This window comes from Gracilinanus agilis, chromosome 2 (genome assembly GCF_016433145.1).
Source record: "Gracilinanus agilis isolate LMUSP501 chromosome 2, AgileGrace, whole genome shotgun sequence".
NCBI classification, from domain to species: domain Eukaryota; kingdom Metazoa; phylum Chordata; class Mammalia; order Didelphimorphia; family Didelphidae; genus Gracilinanus; species Gracilinanus agilis.
This window is the reverse complement of record NC_058131.1, coordinates 142,556,385-142,579,921: the sequence shown is the minus strand read 5'-3', so window position 1 is coordinate 142,579,921 and position 23,537 is coordinate 142,556,385. Positions and strand designations below refer to the sequence as shown.

At 34.1% G+C, this 23,537-nt stretch overlaps 1 protein-coding gene across 2 annotated transcripts in view; it reads left to right on the top strand.

Moving 5' to 3' along the window:
• Positions 1-23,537, top strand: part of RALGAPA2 (Ral GTPase activating protein catalytic subunit alpha 2) — a 477,726-nt gene that overhangs the window by 176,414 nt on the left and 277,775 nt on the right. For both annotated transcript variants that reach the window (XM_044663434.1, XM_044663433.1), the window contains exons 17-23: positions 1,493-1,630; positions 2,650-2,747; positions 9,234-9,324; positions 11,723-11,899; positions 20,851-21,044; positions 21,765-21,863; positions 22,121-22,276. In XM_044663434.1, the coding sequence (XP_044519369.1) occupies positions 1,493-1,630; positions 2,650-2,747; positions 9,234-9,324; positions 11,723-11,899; positions 20,851-21,044; positions 21,765-21,863; positions 22,121-22,276 (953 nt within the window). The remainder of the gene's footprint in view (positions 1-1,492; positions 1,631-2,649; positions 2,748-9,233; positions 9,325-11,722; positions 11,900-20,850; positions 21,045-21,764; positions 21,864-22,120; positions 22,277-23,537) is intronic.

Here is a 23,537-nt window from a genome sequence, read left to right as displayed (position 1 = left end):
TCTCTCTCTCTCTCTCTCTCTCTCTCTCTCTCTCTCTCTCTCTCTTTCTCTCTCTCTCTCTCTCTAACTCTCTCTCTCTTCCTCCATCTTTCCCTCCATCCCTTCCTTCCTCCCTTCTTCCCTTAGTGAGAAAAGTTTCAATCTAGTGTTGAGGTCAAAAGCTAGATTCTTCCTATTCATGTATCTCTTTAATGTAATTTATTTTAAAGTATTTATGTCTTTTGTTATTAAATCACTTATTTAAAAATTCTCTCTTTTCTCCCTAACTGAACTTGTACAAGGAAGAAAATTGAGCAAAACCACAAATATACTGATTGTAACTGGCAATATGTATGATAATGTCCTGCCTCTCAGCCATGAGGTGGGAGACATGTTCTGTAAGATTATTATGAGGAAAGTTTGGTTTTTTAAATGTTTCAATTATAACATTGTTATTATATATCATGATCTTTTCCCCTACTTATTTCATTCTATATGAGTTAATACAGATTTTCCCATGAATTTTTCATGTTCATCATTTTTTATTACACAATCTCCTTTTTCTATTCATTTCCTAATTGATGGGTACCCACTATTGTAATGTCTTTAACAATAACTAGTGGTTTATTTTATGCTCTTTAACTTCATAGGATCATAAAATGTAAGGTACATAATTTTTAATATCTGAAATTACACAATTGAAGTTTTTAACTTTATTCAGATTAAAAAATAAACTAATATTTGTTAAGGGGAATCAATAAGATGAATATAAAGTTATTCTGAAACATGAGCCAGAATTTTCTCTGTGTGACTCAGAATGGGTTTTTGTCAACTGCAATATGCATTACTGAAGGAAATATCCACAATCATATGGTCATCAATCTATTGGAACACTGGAGAACCATACACTTCCATGCTCATAACAAGAAACACACAAATACCCAATATTGAATCATAATAATGAAGACATTTAGTAATTTATAGTTACCTCATGTTCATGAAAACTCATCTTTACTTTCACCTTAGCACTTACTTGGAAATTGTTTTTATTTTTCAAATAAAGGAAGAGATAAGATTGAAGCTTAGCTCTCATTTTCTTTTTCTTTAATTTTGGTAAATTCATATTCCTTTTTCTTTTATCAAATTATATACTCAGGCTTCAATATTTATGCAGCATCTTCCTTTCCCTGCTTATTTGCATTCTTTCTTTCTGTACAATAATTTTAATTATTACTGTCTGAACTATTTGTTTTTCTGTATTAGGTTTTTCCTTTGATCAATTCATTGAAAAAACTAGATTAAAATATTTACACAGTATTTCATATTAATCTTAGGAAATTTAAATATTTTGTTATTTTAAGATTTATCATCATGTTTACTATTTTGAAAACTATTAAACTTCAATTCTAGTAAATAAAAATAGAATAAAATATTTTTTAAAAATAAAATAAAAATAAAATATTTTAAGTGTTTTAATTTAAAATACTATATATTTTCTGTTAATGCTTTTCAGAAGTTGAAGAATGTCAACAATCAGAAAATGTAATGGGAAGTGAATCTGGCTGCCTGTTGGTTGATCAGGAACAACATATACCTCGTAGTAGTAGTACTTCTGATATAACTGACCAGTTATATTCTGATTCTTATCAAGGTAAATTATTTGTAATGTTGTTATAAGGTTGTGAATCTTCACAGCTAAAAAATGTTGTTTTGCTGATGTAAAGATAGTTCCTGTGATTTCATTGGCTATGGGGAACTTTCAGATGGGAAAAAAATTGGATCTGTAACTTATAGTCTTAGTTAGTAGTCTGGACCAATTGAAAGATTGTGACTTGCCTACAGTCATGCAGCCAAGAAGTATTTGAACCTTTACTTGAATCTAGGTCTCATGACTCCAAGGCAAGCTCTCTGTCCAGGCTCTTTATCACTGCCACACTGCTTGTCAATTGGATATATTTGTTAAAAATTTTCCTCATATATTTTTAACAATCAGTTTTATTTTTTCATTTTTTTAAAATTAATTAATTTTTAAGTATAACAATGTTTAGGGATTGGCTATTTTGTATGTAACTACTATGTGTACCAGTAATGTCATATATCCCTGTTATTAGCTTATTTTCTTTATATCATCTCCATTTCTAAGACAGTTAAGGGGCATATTTTAGTATTTCCTCATTAAGTATTAAAATTATAATTTTTTGATTAACTTTGAGTCCCCATTCTGTTTTTATTAAATATCATTTATTAAATAAATATACAGTGTATGATAAAAAGAAGCCTAAGCTGAACCAGGAGGTATGAGATCTAGTACCAGTTCTACCACCAGATTTCTGTTTGACTTTCAGGAAATCACTAAATTTCTTTGGGCCTGTTTTCTGATCTGTAAGATGAAAGAGTTGTCTTGATGATTCCTAAGGGTCCCTTTGTAACTCTGAAATATTTTAACTGTACTCTAAGTATTCTTTCACTAACAGGAGAAATGTATGAAATAATGTATAATAGCCATTGGAACAAGAGTTGTCATGTTTGTTTTTATCTCATTTTGGAACATAAAGCCCTATTTTTGAGCCTCACATGCTGACTAATTAGAATTTGGCTGAAATTCAACAATTGTTTATTTTAAAGACTACAATTAATCTGATAATCCAATTCATTTTTTTAATTCTATAGGTAAAAAAATAGAGAATTCACAGTATTTGAGTTCTTCAGACCCCAGGCAAATTCAGGAGATTAAAGGACATTTAAAGAAAGAACATGAAGGACCAGCAGTAAGATTCTTTAATTATTTTATCCAATTGATATTCTTTTGGGAATTATAACTAAATATTTTAGATTAAAATAAGTTAATAACAGCAGTTATATAAATGTCAGTGGTTCCCCTCTCCACAAGTCAAAGACTCTTGTTGGAAATCATCCCAAATAATTTTGAGGTCATTTCTAGTTTCTAATTTTAGGGGGAGAAATGCAATTTCATAGGTATATAAAAAATTGAGAATTAAACTTTTTTCAAAAATTTTTAAATTGTTTGAAAAATATCTAGTATTACTCTAATATTGATGAGGCATCATTCCTAATTGCTTACAGGAATAAATTATCACTTAACTCGAGTAATTAAATGTTTATTTTTAATTGCTTGTTTTCTCCTAATTTTCGCAATGGGTGACACTTTATTTTTATCCTAATAATATGCTTTTTTATTTTTTTATTTTTTTAAATATTTATTAATATTCGTTTTTAACATGGTTACATGATTCATGCTCCTGCTTTCCCCTTCACCCCCCACAATCCCCCCACCCGTGGCCAACCCACATTTCCACTGGTTTTAACATGTGTCATTGATCAAGACCTATTTCCAAATTGTTGTTAGTTGCATTGGTGGGGTAATTTCGAGTCCACATCCGTAATCATGTCCTCCTCAGCCCATGTGTTCAAGCATTTGTTTTTCTTATATGTTTCCTCTCCAGTAGTCCTTCCTCTGAATGTGGGTAGTGTTCTTTACCATAAATTCCTGAGAGCTGTCCTGTGTCATTGCTTTCTGCTGGTACAGAAGTCCATTGCATTCTATTTTACCATAGTATATCAGTCTATGTGTACAATGTTCTTCTGGCTCTGCTCCTTTCACTCTGTATCAGTTCCTGGAGGTCTTTCCAGTTCACCTGGAACTCCTCTAGTTTATTATTCCTTTTAGCACAATAGTATTCCATCACCAGCATATACCACAGTTTGTTCAGCCATTCCCCAATTGAAGGACATTCTCTCCTTTTCCAGTTCTTTGCCACCTCAAAAAGCGCAGCTATGAATATTTTTGTACAAGTCTGTTTATCTATGATCTCTTTGGGGTACAAACCCAACAATGGTATGGATGGATCAAAGGGCAGCCATTCTTTTATAGCTCTTTGAGCATAATTCCAAATTGCCAGCCAGAATGGGTGCATCAGTTCACAACTCCACCAGCAATGCATTAATGTCCTAATTTTGCCACTTCCCCGCCAGCATTCATTACTCTCCCCTTCTTTAATTTTAGCCAATCTGCTAGGTGTGAGGTGGTACCTCAGAGTTGTTTTTATTTGTATTTCTCTAATTATTAGAGATTTAGAACACTTTCTCATGTGGTTATTGATACTTTTGATTTCTTTACCTGAAAATTGCCTATTCATGTCTCTTGCCCATTTATCAATAGGGGAATGGCTTGATTTTTTATATAATTGATTTAACTCCTTGTATATTTGAGTAATTAGACCCCTGTCAGAGTTTTTCGTTATAAAGATTTTTTCCCAATTTGTTGTTTCTCTTCTGATTTTGACTACATTGTTTTTGTTTGTACAAAAGCTTTTTAGCTTAATATAATCAAAACCATTTAATTTACATTTTGTAATTTTCTCTAACTCTTGCTTGGTTTTAAAATCTTTCCCTTCCCAGAGATCTGACAGGTATACTATTTTATGTTCACTTAACTTATTTATAGTTTCCCTCTTTATATTCAAGTCATTCACCCATTCTGAATTTATCTTGGTGTAGGGTGTAAGATGTTGATTTAAACCTAATCTCTCCCATATTGTTTTCCAAATTTCCTAGCAGATTTTGTCAAATAGTGGATTCATGTCCCAAAAGTTGGGCTCTTTGGGTTTATCAAACACTGTCTTGCTGATGTCATTAACCCCAAGTCTATTCCACTAATCCTCCTTTCTATCTCTTAGCCAGTACCATATTCTTTTAATGACTGCTGCTTTATAGTATAGTTTAATATCTGGTACTGCTAGGCCCCCTTCCTTCACATTTTTTTTCCATTATTTCCCTTGATATTCTTGATCTTTTGTTATTCCAAATGAAATTTGTTATAGTTTTTCCTAATTCAGTAAAGAAGTTTTTTGGTAATTTGATAGGTATGGCGCTAAATAGGTATATTAATTTGGGTAGGATGGTCATTTTTATTATGTTAGCTCGACCTACCCATGAACAATTAATGTCTTTCCAATTGTTGAGATCCAGTTTTATTTATTTGAAAAGTGTTTTGTAGTTGTTCTCATATAATTGCTGTGTTTGTTTTGATAGATAGATTCCCAAGTATTTTATATTTTCTAGGGTGATTTTAAATGGTGTTTCTCTTTCTACCTCTTGCTGCTCTAATGTGTTGGAAATGTATAGAAATGCTGATGATTTATGTGCATTTATTTTGTATCCTGCAACTTTGCTAAAGTTGTTGATTATTTCTACCAGCCTCTTAGTTGATTCTCTAGGATTTTTTAAGTATACCATCATATCATCTGCAAAGAGTGATAGCTTAGTCTCCTCCTTGCCTATTTTGATACCTTCAATTTCTTTTTCTTCTCTAATTGCTACTGCTAGTGTTTCTAGTACTATGTTGAATAATAGAGGTGATAATGGGCATCCTGGTTTTACTCCTGATCTTATTGGGAAGGCTTCTAATTTATCCCCATTGCATATGATGTTTGTTGATGGTTTTAGGTATATACTGTTTATTATTTTTAGGAAAGGTCCTTCTATTCCTATACTTTTCAGTGTTTTCAATAGGAATGGATGCTGTATTTTGACAAAGGCTTTTTCAGCATCTATTGAGATAATCATGTGATTTTTGTTTGTTAGACTGTTGATATGGTCAATTATGTGGATGGTTTTCCTAATGTTGAACCATCCTTGCATTCCTGATATAAATCCCACCTGATCATGGTGGATGCTCTTCTTAATTACTTGCTGGAGTCTCTTTGCTAATATTCTATTTAAGATTTTTGCATCTATGTTCATTAGGGAGATTGGTCTATAGTTTTCTTTCTCTGTTTTTGATCTACCTGGCTTTGGAATCATTACCATACTTTTGTCATAAAAGGAATTTGGTAGGACTCCCTCTTTGCTTATATCAAATAATTTGTATAGTATTGGGATTAGCTGCTCTTTGAATGTCTGATAGAATTCACTTGTGAATCCATCAGGTCCTGGTGATTTTTTCTTAGGGAGTTCTTTGATGGCTTGTTCGATTTCTTTTTCTGATGTGGGATTATTTAGGTATTCTATTTCTTCTGCTATTAATCTAGGCAATTTATATTTTTGTAAATATTCATCCATATCTCCTAAATTGTTATATTTGTTGCCATATAATTGGGTGAAATAGTTTTTAATGATTGCCTTAATTTCCCCTTCATTAGAGGTGAGGTCTCCCATTTCATCTTTAATACTGCCCTTTATTTTAAACTTGTGTATGTCCACCTGCCTCATATGTGTTTCTTGTAGACAACATATGGTAGGATTTTGGTTTCTAATCCACTCTGCTATTTGCTTCCGTTTTATGAGCGAGTTCATCCAATTCACATTCAGAGTTATAATTATCAGTTGTGCATTCGCTGACATTTTCGTGTCCTCCCCTATTCCTACCCCTTCTTCTTAAACTATTTCCTTTTAAACCAGTGGTTTGCTTTAAGCCAGTATCCCTTATTCTCTCCCTTGATTAACTTCCCATTCTATGCCCTCTCTTATTATTCCCCTCTTTTTATTTTTAAAGGCCTAATGATTTCCCTTCCCCTTCTCCCCTCCCTTTTTTGACCTCCTCACTTCTCTGCTCCCCTTGGTTTATCCCTTCTGACTTTCTCAGTAGGGTTAGATAAGAGTTTTATATCCCAATGGATAGTATAGCTACTCTTCCCTCTCCACGTTGATTACACTAAGAGTAAGGTTTAAATATTACCTCTTAATGCTCTCTTCCTCTCCTTCTTATAATAGTATTTGTCCCCTCCCCTTCCCATGCCCTCTTTGTGTGTAATAGAATATCCTATTTTTCTTATTCCTTCAAGATTCTCTTGGTGTCCTCTACTATTCATCTCCTTCTTTCCTTCCTACCCATATTATCTTAGACCATTTAGTATTCCAGCCTTTCCCTATGAATAATTCTTCTAATTATTATAATAGTGAATGCTACTATAATGGTGAACAGAGTTCACTACAGAGAATTATACATAACATTTCCCCACATAGGAGTACCAATAATTAGATCTTATTGAAGCCCTTAAAGAGGCAAATTTAAAAAAATATGAGTTTTCTTACTTTCCCTTCTGTTTCTTATTTACCTTTTCATGTTTCTCTTGATTTTTGTGGTTGGATATCAAAATTTTCATTTAGTCCTGGTCTTTTCTGTGCAAATGCTTGGAAATTTTCTATCTTGTTGAATGCCCAAACTTTCCCCTGGAAGAATGTAGTCAGTTTTGATGGGTAGGTGATCCTTGGTTGTAAATCCAGTTCTCTTGCCTTTCTGAATATCATATTCCAAGCCTTGCGGACTTTTAGCATGGAGGCTGCCAGATCCTGTGTGATCCTGATTGGTGATCCTTGATATCTGAATTGTCTCTTTCTAGTTTCTTGTAAGATTTTTTTCTTTTAGTTGGAAGCTCTTGAATTTGGCTATTATATTACTGGGCGTTGTCTTTTCTGGGTTTAGTGTAGAGGGTGATCTATGGATCCTTTCAATATCTATATTGCCCTCTTGATGTAAAACTTCAGGGCAATTTTGCTGAATAATTTCTTTTAGTGTGGAGTCCAAATTTCTATTAATTTCTGCTTTTTCAGGGAGACCAATGATTCTCAAATTGTCTCTTCTAGACCGGTTTTCTTGGTCTGTCACTTTCTCATTGAGATATTTCATGTTTCTTTCTATTTTTTCAGTCTTTTGACTTTGTTTTATTTGTTCTTGCTGTCTTGAGAGATCATTAGCTTCTAATTGCTCAATTCTAGCCTTTAGGGACTGGTTTTCAATCTGGTCATTTCTGTTGTTCAGTTTGCTTATCAGTTCATTTGATTTCTGAGCCTCACTTTCCAATTGCAAAATTCTGCATTCTAAACTGTTATTTTCTTGCCTGATTTCCTTTTGAGCTATTTCCCATTTCTCTAGCCAAATCTTTTCCAACTTTCTCGTCATCTCAGATTTGAACTCTTCAAGAGTTTGTGACCAGTTTTCATTATTTTGGGAGGGTCCGGTTGTGATTGCATGTTTGTTCTCCTCTTCTGTTTGCTCGGTTGTCTGGATTTTCTCTGTGTAAAAGTTGTTGAGTGTTAAAGATTTCTTCTTCTTGTTGTTAATCTTTCTCTTCTGGGTTTCCTGATTCTGGATTGTCATTGTTAGCCCAGCCCCTTATCAGCTTTATCCTTACGCTCAGGGTCTGTCTGCTCTCTTTAGGCTCCTGAGGCCTCAGGTCTGGTTGTTCTCAAGGTCAAGCCCCTTGGTTGACCCCCTTGCTTGATCCTCTGCTGGATGTTCCTTTACAAGTCTCAGGGAGCTGCCTCCACAGTCATATACCCGTCTGCACTGGTTCCCCCCTCAGGTTTTCAGAGCCTTCGCTCACTTGCGCACGTGCCTGTGTCCACCTTCACCTATGCCTGCGCTCAGTGTCTGCTCTCAAAGTCCATGTGCGTTCTTTAGCCTTTTGGGGTCCTAAGTCTTGCTGCTCTCAGGAACAGGCCCTGGAGCTGCCAATGACTCAATGGGTGCCCCAAACTTGCTCTATTTCTTTTGAGCTATCTTTGGTGTTGTAGGTGGTGTGTGTGTGTGGTGGGAGGGTTGCTCAGCCCAGGATTTAGTGAGAGCTGTTTCACCCCTTTTTAGTATGGAAATGCCCTGATTCAATGTACCTTCCACGCTGTGCCCTGTTGTGGGGTCACTCCCCTCTTCTGGATTTGTTTTTTACGTCCCCTTGAGGAGTCCTGCATTTTCGGTTAGGAGAGGTTAAGTGCTGCTTTTTACTCTGCCTCCATCTTCAATATGCCTTTTAAAGAAGTTACTTTTTCCACTGTCTTAACCCTATGACATGTTACAAATCTCCAAAAAAACAATGAATAGTTTATTTCCTTTTCAGTAATTGAATCGGGCTAAATACATCAGATTGTCCACTAAATTAGGAATTTATGTGCTCTTTTCATCCATTAATTTTACAATGCACTGAACTTTTAATTGTTAGTCTTTCCATGTTGGGGGGAAAAACTGTTTCCTTCATCCTTCTTCCAGATTTCTACTATTACATCCTTTATTTTCCACTGTTCATGTGGACTGATTTCCAGTGGAGTCAATTTTCAGTAATTAATAATTTCTTTATGGAAATTTATAAACATTTAACATAGATGCAGAATATTATGGCATTCCTTTTTTGCTTCTCCTATTGTCTAGCTGTCAGAAATGTATGCTAGAAAATCCTGTGGTCTCTTTAAAATGAAAAATGTCTCGTAATAAACAAGTATAATATGATTTCTCTTTGAAGGTTTTAGTGCGAAGAAGTAGCAGCGCAGCTGAAATAGATCTAAAAGATGATTTGCAGCAGACAGAAGGAAAATGTAGAGAAAGGCAAAAAAGTAAGTTCTAGGAACTGTTTTCCTATTTCCATTTTCAGTAACCTCACTGTTTTAAGGGAAGTATTTTGTTTAGCCAAATTTCCTGGTTAACTATGAATTTGCACAGTAACATATTTCCCTGGGCAGAGATTTAATGGAACAAATTATTGTTTGATTACTATAGCAAAATGTCAGCGAAAAATGAAATCCTTTCCACAGCTTTTAGTTATTTCAGTTCCTAGATAAATTCCACAAATATTATATATGCAGAAACTTTTATCAGCCTCTTTAATTCAAATAAATATTTGAAAAACAAAGTACATTCGGAATTGTGAAAAAGGTACTAAGAACAATGGGAAAATCCTATAGTAATAATCTCCTTATTCTTTGCTCAGACATCTTTCAACCTCCACCATCCAAAGTAACCCTTGAGCAATAAGAAAAGAACCACAAAACTCCCTAATAGAAATTGCATAGATCCATTTTCATATCCTCACTGAAAAGTTAATGGGTGAAAAATAGTCCTATTTGAATAATTTTGACTATCTGATTTTCCCTGACAAACTTTATTCTTTCTTTGTTGTAGTCATTGCAGTAAGGTGGTAGACTGCTAGAAGGATATAGTAAGAAGTGATAATTAATGGCAATCAGAGAGACAATTATTAAAGGGAGATAATAGAGCTTTAAAGTGTAGCAATAGAATAATATTAGTATTGAAACCGACAGCCCTATATATTTTAGTAGCTTCTTGAAGATATATAACTGTTTTACAACATGGTATGATAATCTTTATTCCTAGTAGTTTTCTTTGATCATTTATTAAAAGTTAAATTTTGCTCAGCATAATATTTAATAAGCTAAGGAAATATGTTTTAGAAATATTTCCATTAAAATTAATGATTATAAAAAGTTTAATTTCAAGTGAGTAAGAATCCAGTGATTTGGAAAATTCACTCATGAAACACCATATTGTATTATTTTTTCAGTTTAATGAAGCACTACGGTACTGGTCAGAACAGGGATGGAAAACCTTCAGCTAAGAGTAGATCTGGTTCAATAAGCAAGTACCAAAGAAGGATAATCATTATAGTATATGCTTTTAGTTGTACAAAATGCCTCAGTATGACTTTAAATGTACTATGGCAACTTCTTAAAAGGTCTTGAAATGGAAATTGCTACTTCATGAGATTCTATGTCCACATCTCTAGGTGTTTCTATCTTTTTTTGTTTCCCATTTTTTCTCCCCTTTCTGTAAATTTCTATTAATAGCTATAGTATAGAACAAAAATATCTTTTTATTTGTTCTTTTTTAAATTTATTTTTGTGTTGCCTAACTTTATCTTGTAAAGAAGTTTTCTTTTTTTTTAATCAAAGCCTTTTCTTTTCAATGTTGCTCATGATAAACACTAACTTTTTATCTTTCTGTGGATTTATTTTGCTTTGGTTGACAAAAATTTACCATTATTAAAAAAGTTTATTTATTAAAGTAATCATAGTTGAAAGTAATAAAATATAAATCTGCATTAGTCTTTATCTTAATTAGCAGAACACACTAACTCTGGAAGGTAAACCAGCTTCCCATTAAGGCAAAACCATAAGAAGTTCTTAGTAAATAATTTATAGGGACACAGCAGAGTGGTCCAGTAGGTGACCACTGGGCATAGGGACAGGAGATCCTGGCTTCAAATCTGCCTTCAGACACTTCCTAGCTGTGTGTCCCTGGGCAAGTCACTTAACCCCCATTGCCTAGCCCTTACCACTCTTTACTAACAAAATTCACTAACAAAATTCCAAGATGGAAAGTAAAGGTTTAAGAGATAGACAGAAAAGGAAGGGAGGAAAGAAGGGAGGGAGGAAGGAAGGAAAAGAGGAAGGAAGGAAGGACGGGACGGAGGAAGAAAGGAGGGAGGAAGGAAGAAAGGAAGGAGAAAGGAAAGAAAGAAGGAAGAAAGAAAGAATCGAAGGAAGGGAGGGAGGGAGGAAGAATGGAAGGAATGGAGGGAGGGAGGAAGGAAAGAAGGAGGGAAGGAAGGAAGGAAGATTATTTTTTTAAAAACCTAACTTTTGACTGTATTCGAATGGTCTCCAGGTTACATATTCTTTGAGTTTAACTTATGACTCGATATGTATTATCAAGATTAACATCATTAAGGTCTTTTAAAGCAATTTCTGAAACTTTTTGACAGAAGGTTTCAGACACTAGGCAGACTTTGAATGTAGAAATTTAGATTTTGCTATACTCCTTGGGCTCTTATCTGTTTTCTGGGTATTTTCTGAGTATACCACTATGCATCTTGTTTATCTGTTCCAGTTACTTGGATGTTCTCTGATTTAGCTAAGCACTTTAATTGTAATTTTGAAAAGAAAACTTTTCCAGTTATTCATTATCTACTTCTCTTAACTTTCCTGGTTGTGTTAGGTGAAAGTGTTAGCAGTGACACATCTCTGGGCTATAATAATGAGGTAGAGATAACATTGAATCCATGGCATCCATTTGAAGAAGATCAAGAACTGAATACACCAACTGATATTACTGTTGACTCAGATGCTAGACATTGGTTACAGCTGAGCCCCACGGATGCTGCTAATTTAACAGGTAATAATTATTTTGCCACAAACACATTCACTTTAATAAACATACATCAAGGAAACAGACTTTTCACTAACAAAATCTCAGAATGTTATCTTTACTTTGCCCTCCCAATTAAAATGTTTAATAATAATCTACTTAAAATTATGTGCTTTGATGGTAATTTAACACTTAATATGAATAAACTTAGAGTTCAAGAGCTTTCAGAAGTCTCTTATTTTAAACTCATCCTAAGCAACAAATCTCTGTTTGATAATCTGTGATGGTTTCAGGTACTAGTGTCATCTCTTGTACCATATCATGCACTATTAGAGTAAAATAACTATTTCTTATACTTTTTAATGTTATTTTGTTGTTACCAGTCAGGAATGATTGATTGTTGATGTCATAGTCATTCAGTAAATATTTCTTGAAATCAACAATTTGGTTCAGTTGTACTATTTTCAGTAACTGGCACCGATAAGTGAAAACAAGATAATTTCTTTGTTGCCCATACATAATAGTCAATATGAATTTTTATACGTCTTGTATGTGCCAGACATTGTTAGACAATGAGTAATACAAAGACAAAATAAAACATTATTGGGCCCCATTTGTATAATAAAAAAGTAAAGCTTAGGAAGCATGTCATAAGTTAAAAAGGTTATTTTTAAAATGCCAAATAAAATAATTAACCCTTAGCATCAGAAGAGACCTTAGCAACTCTTGATTAATAAACTGAAATACAGAAAAATGATGAACAGTCATGTACTTGGATGACAGAAACAATACCCAAAAAGGATCTTGACAGGTTAGAACGTTGGGCTTAATTTAATAAGATGAAATTTTATAGAGATCAATGTAAAGTCTTGCATTGACTACAGAATATCTGCTGCACAAATATAATGTGAGAGAATGGGCATATGATAGTTGCTAGATAAATCTTTACTTTCCAGTAGTTTGCAAGTTTCATATAAATCAGCAATAGCAACCAAAAACTTAATGCAATCTTGGCCCATCTTAGGAGGGGGATGACTTCCAGGAATTGGAAGATGATAATTCTACTATCCTCTGCCTCTGTTGGATATCATCTGGAGCATGTTTTCATATCTTGGTTCCACAGTTAAGAAAGGAAATAAACCATTTTAAGGGTATATACACATGTATGAAGTATAGTTTAACAAGTAAACTGAATTAGAGTTTTACATTCTATGGAAAAATTTGGTCCTGTGATTTTAATTGAGGCTAGGTGGCAAGAGACTGATAACTAGCTTATAGCAGGAGACAGGATTATCTGATACATATAATAAAAGCTGACACTATTAAATGTTCTGTACCTATGGACCAAACTTATACAAAGGGGTGGGAGTAAGGGTATCTTCTCCAATCTCTATTCTATCAAACATCTAATAACATTTTCAAAACATTCATTTTACATTGTTCTTTGTTTGCTATTCCTCCATTAACACTCTTGTATTCGCTGTGTATAATGTTTTCTGAGTTCTGTATTTGGAATCCATTTATGTAAGCCTTATAACAGTAATATATTTCATTCACATACCATAATTTGTTGAGACATTCTCCAATTTAAGAATATCTATTTTATTTTGATTTCTGTGCTAGCACAAGAAACCCTGCTATAAATATACAGTTCTATATGGAGGATTTCTTTTTATCAATGACCTTTTTGGGTCTTTGCCTAGCACTAGAATTATCTGGGGTGAAGGGTATGGACATTTTGGTTACTTTATTTACAAAATCCAAATTGCTTTACAGAAAGGTTATGAGAATTCAGTTGCATCAATAAAGTATGACTGCCTTTCTCCACAGCCACTTCAACATTGATTATTCTTATCTTTTGTCATCTTTAACGATTGCTTTTTGATGGTTTAAGATATATACTGTTTATTATTTTTAGGAAAGAACCTTCTATTCCTATACTTTCTAGTGTTTTCAGTAGGAATGGATGCTGTATTTTGTCAAAGGCTTTTTCTGCATCTATTGAGATTATCATGTGGTTTTTGTTGGTTTGCTTGTTGATATGGTCAATTATGTGGATGGTTTTCCTAATGTTGAACCATCCTTGCATTCCTGGTATAAATCCCACCCCTTCATGATGAATAACCCTCTTTATCACTTGCTGGAGTCTTTTTGCTAGTATTCTATTTAAGATTTTTGCATCTATGTTCATTAAGGAGATTGGTCTGTAATTTTCTTTCTCTTTTTGATCTGCCTGGCTTTGGAATCACTACCATATTTGTGTCATAAAAGGAGTTTGGAAAGATTCCTTCTTTGCTTATTATATCAAATAATTTGTATAGTATTGGGATTAATTGTTCTTTGAATGTTTGATTGAATTCACTTGTGAATCCATCAGGCCCTGGTGATTTTTTCTTAGGGAGTTCTTTAATGGCCTGTTCAATTTCTTTTTCTGATATTGGATTATTTAAGTATTCTATTTCTTCTGCTGTTAATCTAGGCAATTTATATTTTTGCAAATATTCATCCATATCACCTAGATTGTTAAATGTATTGCTATATAATTGGACAAAATAGTTTTTAATGATTGCCTTAACTTCCTCTTCATTAGAGGTGAGGTTTCCTTTTTCATCTTTGATACTATTAATTTGGTTTTCTTCTTTCCTTTTTTTAATTAGATTACCCAATACTTTGTCTATTTTATCTGTTTTTTCAAAATACCAGCTTCTGGTCTTATTTATTAATCCAATAGTTCTTTTACTTTCAATTTTATTAATTTCTCCTTTGATTTTTAGTATTTCTAATTTAGTTTTTATCTGAGGATTTTTAATTTGTTCATTTTCTAGTTTTTTAAGTTGCATGCCCAATTCATTAACCTCTGCCCTCCCTAATTTGTTAATATATGCACTCAGTGATATAAATTTTCCTATTAGAACTGCTTTGACTGCATCCCATAAGTTTGGGTAAGATGTCTCATCATTGTCATTGTCTTCAATGAAATTATTATTAATTGTTTCTGTGATTTGTTCTTTCACTAAATTATTTTGGAGAATCATATTATTTAATTTCCAATTAGTTTTTGGTTTGCTTTTCCATGTATTCTTACTAATCACTGTTTTTATTGCATTATGATCTGAGAAGGTTACATTTATTATTTCTGCTTTTTTGCATTTGTTTGCCATGTTTCTATGCCCTATTACATGGTCTATCTTTGTGAATGTTCCATGTGCTGCTGAAAAAGAAGGTGTATTCCTTTTTGTCTCTATTTATATTTCTCCAAATATCTATTACCTCAAATTTTTCTAGGGTTTCGTTCACCTCTCTTACCTCTTTCTTATTTATTTTTTGGTTTGATTTATCAAGATCTGATAGGGGAAGGTTCAGGTCCCCCACTAGTATGGCTTTGCTATCTATGTCATCCTTGAGCTCCACTAGCTTCTCCTTCAGAAATTTGGAAGCTATTCCGTTTGGTGCATACATAATGAGTCCTGATATTTCTTCATTGTTTATACTGCTTTTTATTAGGATGTAGTAACCTTCCCTATCTCTTTTAACCTTATCTATTTTTACTTTGGCTCTGTCAGAGATCATGATAGCCACCCCTACCTTCTTTTTCTCATTAGAAGCCCAAAAGATTTTGTTCCATCCTCTCATTTTCATTCTATGTCTGTCTGTCTGACTAATATGTGTTTCTTGTAAACAAAATATGGTTGAGTTTTGGTTTCTAATCCACTCTGCTATTTGCTTCTGTTTTATGGGTGAGTTCATCCCATTCACATTCAGAGTTATAATTATCAACTCTGCATTCCCAGACATTTTGATTCTCTCTCCTAGTCCTGTTCTTTCTTCTTTCACTGTTTCCTTCTATACCAGTGTTTTGTTTTTAATCAGTTCCTATAATCCCCTCCCTTGTTGTGCTTACCTTTCTCCCCCCTCCCTTCTTATTCCCCTCTTATTGTTCTTTAAAGCCATGGGTTGCTCCCCCCAAGCCCTTTCCCTCCCTAGTATTGCTTCCCTCCCCGCCAGTCCCTTTGTTACCCTTCTACTTCTCTATATGGCATGAATCAATTTTCTGCCCCTTTGGATCTGATTGTTCTTCTCTAAGTTGATTTCAGTGCACTTAAGTATTGAATATTCCCTCTCTCTAACCTCTTTACCCTTACAATGTATTGTTATTTTTCCCTTGTTGATCCCATGTGCTTCTTTATGGAATATAAGTTTATTCCTTTTTGTTTGCTTTCCTTTTTTCTTATTGTTATCTTCTTCCCCCCTAGTTTTGTATATATTTATACATACATACATACATACATATATATATATATATTTATATATCTCTTGACATTTCATCCTATACAGTTAGTCCCTGTTCCCTCTATGTAAACTTCTTCTAGTTACCCTGTTAGTAATAATAATTTTTAATATTTGCCAATACCTTCTTTTCTTCTTGGGATATAAATTGATTGAATTTGTTGTGTCCCTTAAAGAAAATAATTTTTTTTCTCCTCCCCCCATTCTCTTAATTATCTTATATTGATTCTCTTGAGTTCTGGGTTTGGGCAGCAAACTCTCTAAGTCCGGTTTTTTCTTGATGAATGTTTGGAAATCCTTAATTTTATTGAATGACCATATTTTCCCCTGCAATAATATCGCTAGTCTTGCTGGATAGTTGATTCTTGGTTGTAGCCCCAGTTCTCTTGCTTTCCGGAATATTGTGTTCCATGCCTTCCGGTCCTTCAATGTAGGTGCAGCCAGATCCTGTGTTATCCTAACTGTGGTTCCCTGATATCTGAATGACTTCTTTTTAGCAGCTTGTAATATTTTTTCCTTGGTCTGGTAGTTTTTGAACTTGGCTATAATGTTCCTGGAAGTTGTCAGTTGTGGATTAAATATAGGAGGTGATCTGTGGATCCTGTCAATTTCCACTTTTCCTTCTTGTTCAAGAATTCCTGGGCAATTTTCTCCCATAATTTCTTGTAAAATGCTATCTAAACTTTTTCTTTTATCATGATGTTCTGGTAAACCAATAATTCTTAAGTTATCTCTTCTAGCTCTGTTCTCCAGATCTTTGGTTGAATCAATGAGGTGTTTCATATTCTCCTCAAATTTTTCATGTTTTTTATTTTGTTTAATATATTCTTGCTGCCTTGTGAAGTCATTTTCTTCTAGTTGTTGAGTTCTGTTTTTTTAAAGACTGAATTTCATCCCTGGCTTTTTGGTCATCCTTCTCTTTCTGGTCCGATTTTCTTTGTAGATCATCTTTTGCCTTCTTTGCTTCATTTTCAAGCTGGCCAATTCTGGCTTTTAATACTTTATTTTCTTGTTTTAGCTCATGTATTTCCTTTTTCAAATTGTCTTCAGCCTCTCTTTATTGTTTTTTGAGTTCCTGAAGTTCTTGAATTGAGTTTTAAATTCTTGAGTTAATTGAATTTTGAGATCTTCCAAAGCCTGTGTCTAGTTCACTGGAACTACTTCCTCTTCTATTTCTGTTTCATTTGCTCTCTTTTCACTTCCTTGAAAGAAGCTGTAAATTGTCATTTCTTTTCTCTTTTTCTGTTGCTTGCTCATGTTTTTTCCCCCTTCCTTGTTCTTCTAATTTGAGCAGATGTATTTGATGTTCTTTGATGAAAGATCTTCCCCCCCAGGGGTAAATTACTTTCTCTCCCCTTGGAAGACTTCTTGTCTGTCCAATTTTTGGGATTAAATCTGTATGGATTGGATTAGTCTGCCCTGAGGCTAAAACCTCAAAGCCTTGAGGGGAGGGAAAAACAAACAAACAAACAAAAAAAAAACAAAAAAGGTGGGGTGACAAGAAGGAGAGTTTTTTTGCTGAACTGAGCTCTCCAGCAGTGGGATCCCCCTTCGCTATCCACTTGATCTGGTTTTCTTTCCTCTTGAAACCCTGTGTTCTCTATCTCGGTATGAGGAAGCTAAGCTGTCTGGGCTCTGGGTTTTTGCTCTCTTTAAGCCACCATCTTCTGGGCGTTTTTGCTGTGTTTCTCTGGTTTTCTCCTCCAGTCACCTCTCCAGTGTCTGTATTTGACTCCCTGAGTCCTATGCCAGCAAGGCCCTCTCTCCCGACTGGTGTACCCACCAGCCCTGAGATTTCCCGGGCAGCTGGAGACTCCGCACAGCACGTGGGGGAGGCATCTTGGGATCCTGGGATTCCCCCTCTACACCCTCAGTCCCGACAGTTCAAGTATTGAAGCCTTTTTCTTGGCGTACCTCTTTAGTTGTGCTGCAGTAGGGTTCCCCCTGCTCTGTCCCGTTCTTAGATTCGGTCCTCTTTCTTCTCGAAGCACATTGTTTTCTATCTGGGTGCGTAAGGGTGCGGAGGTTTTAAGATTCTCTCCATCTATGCCTCCATCTTGCCGGAACTCTCGGTATTAATATTTCTGTGTGTAGTTGAGATAAGGTGGAAGAGTAGCACTTGGGAGAAGAGTAAATTGAGGAACTGAGTGAAAATGAATCCATCCTTTGTCTTTCTTGCCAGTTTCTAAAGTTGTTACTTTCTTGAACAATCCAATAAATATACCCAACTTCTTTCCCATTCTTTTAGTGACCTCTTATCATGTCTTTTTTCCAAATAACTTTTTCTTCTTGTTTTCTTATCTTACTCCATATTTCATCCTCTTCCCTGAGCACTTTCAAGTTCCATGATTTTATTGAGAACAGGTCATCACAGACAAACCTTACTCCTTTTCTGAGGGAACTACTGAGCCAGTTGATGAGGAGAGGAGGTTCTGGGAACATAGTCTTTTTAGATTTCAGAAAAGGTTTTGATCAAGGATATCATTCTCTTCTTATGGGGAAGATGGAGAAATATGAACTAGAGAGTAATAAAATTCAAACCGGTTGGATGGCCAGATTTAAGGCATAATTGTTACTGGTTCAGCATCAATGAAGTAAGAATTCTCTAGGGCAGTGATGGGCAAACTTTTCAAAATGGGGGCCAAAGGAAAGGAAATGCTCATCTGTCAGTCTGTTTCTAAGGCAACTCTTTTGAAGTTTCATTGTATTGTATCCTACTCATTGTATTCATCAGATTAGGAATAATGTCAGGCAGTCAGATAGAACATTTCAGGGGGCTACAGTTTCTCTATTCTAGGGCATCTCCCCAAAAATTTGTGCTTGACACTGTGCTAGTTAACTTTTTAACTGTGACTTGGATAAAGATATAAATGACATAAACTGCTTCTTCTAATCTGTTTTATGTTGGTCATTGTATATATAAGGATGATATTAGAAAATAACTATTGTTTTATTAGTTTTGAGATAAGTAGAGAAGCTGGCTTGAGAAAGAATTGGAGTTTCAAACAGAGCTGAGAGAGAGTGTTAATTTCAAATGTTGGCAGTTGTAACCATTTTTCTGTGACAGTTACTCTTTCTGAGTGTGGTAGTTTGGTAGTGGCCCCCTGAAATGTTCTAACTGGCTGTGCAACATTATTCCTGATCTGATGAATACAATGAGTAGGATACAATACAATGAAACTTCAAAAGAGTTGCCTTTAGTAACAGACTGACAGATGAGCATTTCCTTTCCTTTGGCCCCCTCTTTAAAAAGTTTGCCCATCACTGAGCTAGACAAGGAAGAACCTTAAAGAAACTAGACATTTTTAGTGCAGAGCAGAAAATATTTATGGTGGATATGATAGCTGCTTGAAGAATTTGAAGATCTATCATATTGACCAGGTATTGAACTGTGATAATTAGAATAAGTCTACAGTGCCCATCTTTAGATTTAATCACCAAATGTGAAGAGCGCCTTCCAATTCTGGGAGGTCCTAACTCACATGTGCTAGAGTGAATAACGAATTCAGAATTGACACACCGCCCCCTACGCTTTCTATGAGAAAGTGTCTATTGTGATTGGACACACAGGCTAAGGGAAGGCACTAGAAGTGACATATATGTGACCCCTTCCAAAGAGGAAGGAGAGTGAGGCTGCGGCTGGTTTGGTGAAGGGAACCTGAGGGAGCTTTGCTGGTTAGTGACTGAGACTGTTCCATGTGGGTAAATTAGGCTGACTCTTTCTCCTCCCTTGATGTTTCTGGAGGCTCTACCCTCAGGGGGATCTCTCTTGCCTCTCTAATTGTAAAAGGCCTTGTGGCTAGAAGCCTTGTTTAATTAACCTCTGTGCCCCAACTGCTGGGTCTCTAAATTCTTACCAGGTCCAGGCCTCTGGTCTGGGCCAGAGTTTCTCTCTCTCTCAATTTCCCTACCTTCAACCTTCCTAATTGTAAATAAATAAATCACCATAAAAGTCAATTTTGACTTGAGATTATTCATTAATTGGGGAAATTTCCCCTGGCGACCACCTTTTAATATATTGAACCCATAAAACCCCTGTTTCTCCCTTACAGAACTTATACCTCAACTGTTTCAGGAAATTGACTTTCCTCAACAGTAAAATGGGAATAATATTAATAATCATAGCACTTACTTTGCAAGGTGGTTGTGAAGAACAAATGAAATAATATTTATAAATGTTGTTAGCACAGTTCCAAGGATATACAAAGTGCTACATTAAGCTTTATGTCTTCCCATTTTCCTTTGTTCCATTTGGCCCCAAAGGGCAGAACCAAGAATAACAGGAAACATTTCTTATCTCACTCACAAGACTGCCTTGAGGAGCAGTGGGTTCCATAGCCTTGAAAGATTTCAAATAAGTTGGACAACCACTTGTTAGGGGTATTACTGTGTAGATTCCTTGTACTGGATGGCTGCCAACTCTCGAATTCTGTTATATGACAACTTTGACTAATTCATTTTTAACCTCAGAAAATTTGAGTTATTTAAGTTATATAACTAACATTTTAACCTTTTTTATTTTTCTAGCATTTCTATATTCTCAGGCAGTCTATATTTTAAAGAGGAATTGATAGCTTTTATTCAGTGTCTATGAAGTTTCAAATTGAAGATAGCTAATTTTCCTGGAGGACAAAAATAATTATGAAATATAAATTATATGATTAAAATTGGTTTTTTTTTTAATTCTTCAGATAGCAGTGAGTGCCTGGCTGATGACTGCAGTATTATTGCTGGTGGAAATCTCATAGGTTGGCATCCAGATTCTGCTGCTGTGCTGTGGAGAAGAATCTTGGGAATCCTTGGAGATGTGAATAACATCCAGTCACCCAAGATCCATGCCAAAGTATTTGGCTATCTCTATGAACTCTGGTATAAATTAGCAAAGGTATCCTTTTTTTTCATTTTGATTTTTCTGTAACAGAGTACAATTTGTTTATTGTTAAAATGTTGTAATTTACTATGTTCAGGATATAACTTAGAAGTTCAGGCATATTTAATGTTTATTGTTAAAACCAAATTAAAAATTTTAGTCTTATGAAAACTTTCCTTACATAATGGTTTTATTTTTATTTTTTCAAGAAATGACCTGAGGGGTTGAATTCTTTGCTGGCTCTGGGAGGTGGGAGAGAAAAAGAGAGAGAAACAATTTGAATTAAATAGCTTTGGGAAATTCATTTGGAAATTTGTTATTAAAATAAAAATTTAAATTAAAAAAAAAAGAAATGACCTGATAGATTTTAGGTAGGAACATATTGAAATTTATAATTTCTGTGACTTTTAGAATAGAATTTACTTCCCAAATAAGCATTCTGTCATTCTACTATAGATATTTTTAAAATGAATTAAAATTTAGTTGAAAATGCTCTCATCTCATTATTATTAGTGCTATTTTACTTACATAAAGTCAAAGATATACTTCTCAGAGCTTAGTATTTGGGATATAGGTGGAAAAAATGTTTTAGCTTGGTTTTTCCTTATAAAAATCAGGTAAGAATTTTGTGCCGATGTTTCTAGCATTACTTTCTAGAATTTATAATTTCTATCTTGAAATATATTTTTATTCCACTTTATAATATAACCTTTAATGATTATTCTTTCTTTTTAGATACGGGATAACCTGGCAATAAGTTTGGATAACCAGACTTCTCCATCTCCTCCTATCTTGATCCCACCACTCCGAATGTTTGCATCATGGCTGTTTAAGGTGAATTAATGTGTTATGTTAAGTTATTAATTCATTTAAATTAATGCCTTATGTTAAAAATATTGATAATATTTTTTTATATTACCTATATTTCATTGTCTCCCTCCCTTCTTATCTTTCCTATAGCAAAGAGGGGGTAAAAAGTGATATGAAATTCCAGCAAATTGGTATATGATATTAAGGTCCACTTTCAATATATAGACTTGTATTGTGACAACTTGAATTAGGCAATAATAATAATTACTTATTCTTTTCAGGCCACCACATTGCCAAATGAATATAAAGAAGGTAAACTGCAAGCATATAAGTTAATCTGTGCTATGATGACCAGACGCCAAGATGTTTTGCCAAACTCTGATTTCCTAGTGCATTTTTATCTTGTTATGCACATTGGCTTAACTAGTGAAGATCAGGTATGTTGTTGTTTTCTAATTTATTTATAACTGGCACTTAAAATGCACAATAGTTTTTAAAAATATAATAGTTTGGATGAAAGTAATTAGAGAATTGGAAATGCAAAAGGAGAGTTTTAATGATTTCTTTAAAGACAGCCCATGAGTTTCAAAAGGTTCTCCTGTTAATCTTTATGCATTGAAGTATTTTTGTATTTTTTTGAGTGACTTCTAATTTTTCCTGTATATTCTTTATAATTAAAAGGTGCTGATAGTAAACTAGTTTTTAGTTCATGTTGCTTGAACAAATTCTATAGTAAAATATGCTCTTTTGGAGATATCAAAATTAAATTAGTTCTCAAAACCAGGCCTGTGTTTTTTATTTAAATACTTTCAGGATAGTATATGGAATTTCTAGAGGTAGGAACATATCTATTCTTGATTTAGTATAGGTTACTTGAGACATTTTTATAGAAAGAGAAGGTTCTGAATGTAGTCTAGAACTTTTGACTATTTCATGTATGAATGGCTATTAGTCCATTGAAATGGCTATCATAATTCTGATAAGGTTGATAAGAAGTTACTTCAGAAGGACATGTTATACACTAAGATCACTCAGTTTTTTCTTTAGAGAACTTATTTGTGATTTCCCCAAAGTCTTATCATTATTGATTTTGAAGGGTGGGCCAAAGAAATGAGTGGCAGTTGGCAGCATTTCCAGTGAATTGATCCTCTAGGATCAAATATCATTTCTTCTGTTTGTCTTTTAAAGTCTTTCATAACTTTCCCATAAACTATATTTCCAGTTGTCTTTTTTTATCCTCTTTAATTTTTCATTTTTTAAACATAAATTAAAAATTTTTTTGAGTTTTAAAATCTTTCCCTTCCTCTGTACCGCCCCCATCATTGAGAAGGCAAGCACTATGATATCAGTTATGTATGTGAAATAAAGCATGATAAATTTCCATATTGTAATAGGTAAAAAAGGGCTTTGATTAGTAAATATTAAAAGGTTTGGTTGCCAGGGGATTGAACAATTATCAATCCCCAATTAAAGAATAACCTAAATTTAAAAATGCCCTTTATGGAAAATTTATTTACAAATGAGGAGAGGAAGAAGAAATAAGGAAATAAGAGAGAAGATAAGATAGGATAAGTAATCTAACACAGTAGGTAATTTGCTTGGATCCCCTAGTTTAATCCAAGTAGATCTAATTAACTCTCAGACTAGGGAAATCTGGCTTTGATCCCAAGGCTGGAAACTCAGAGGACCAGAGGCCCG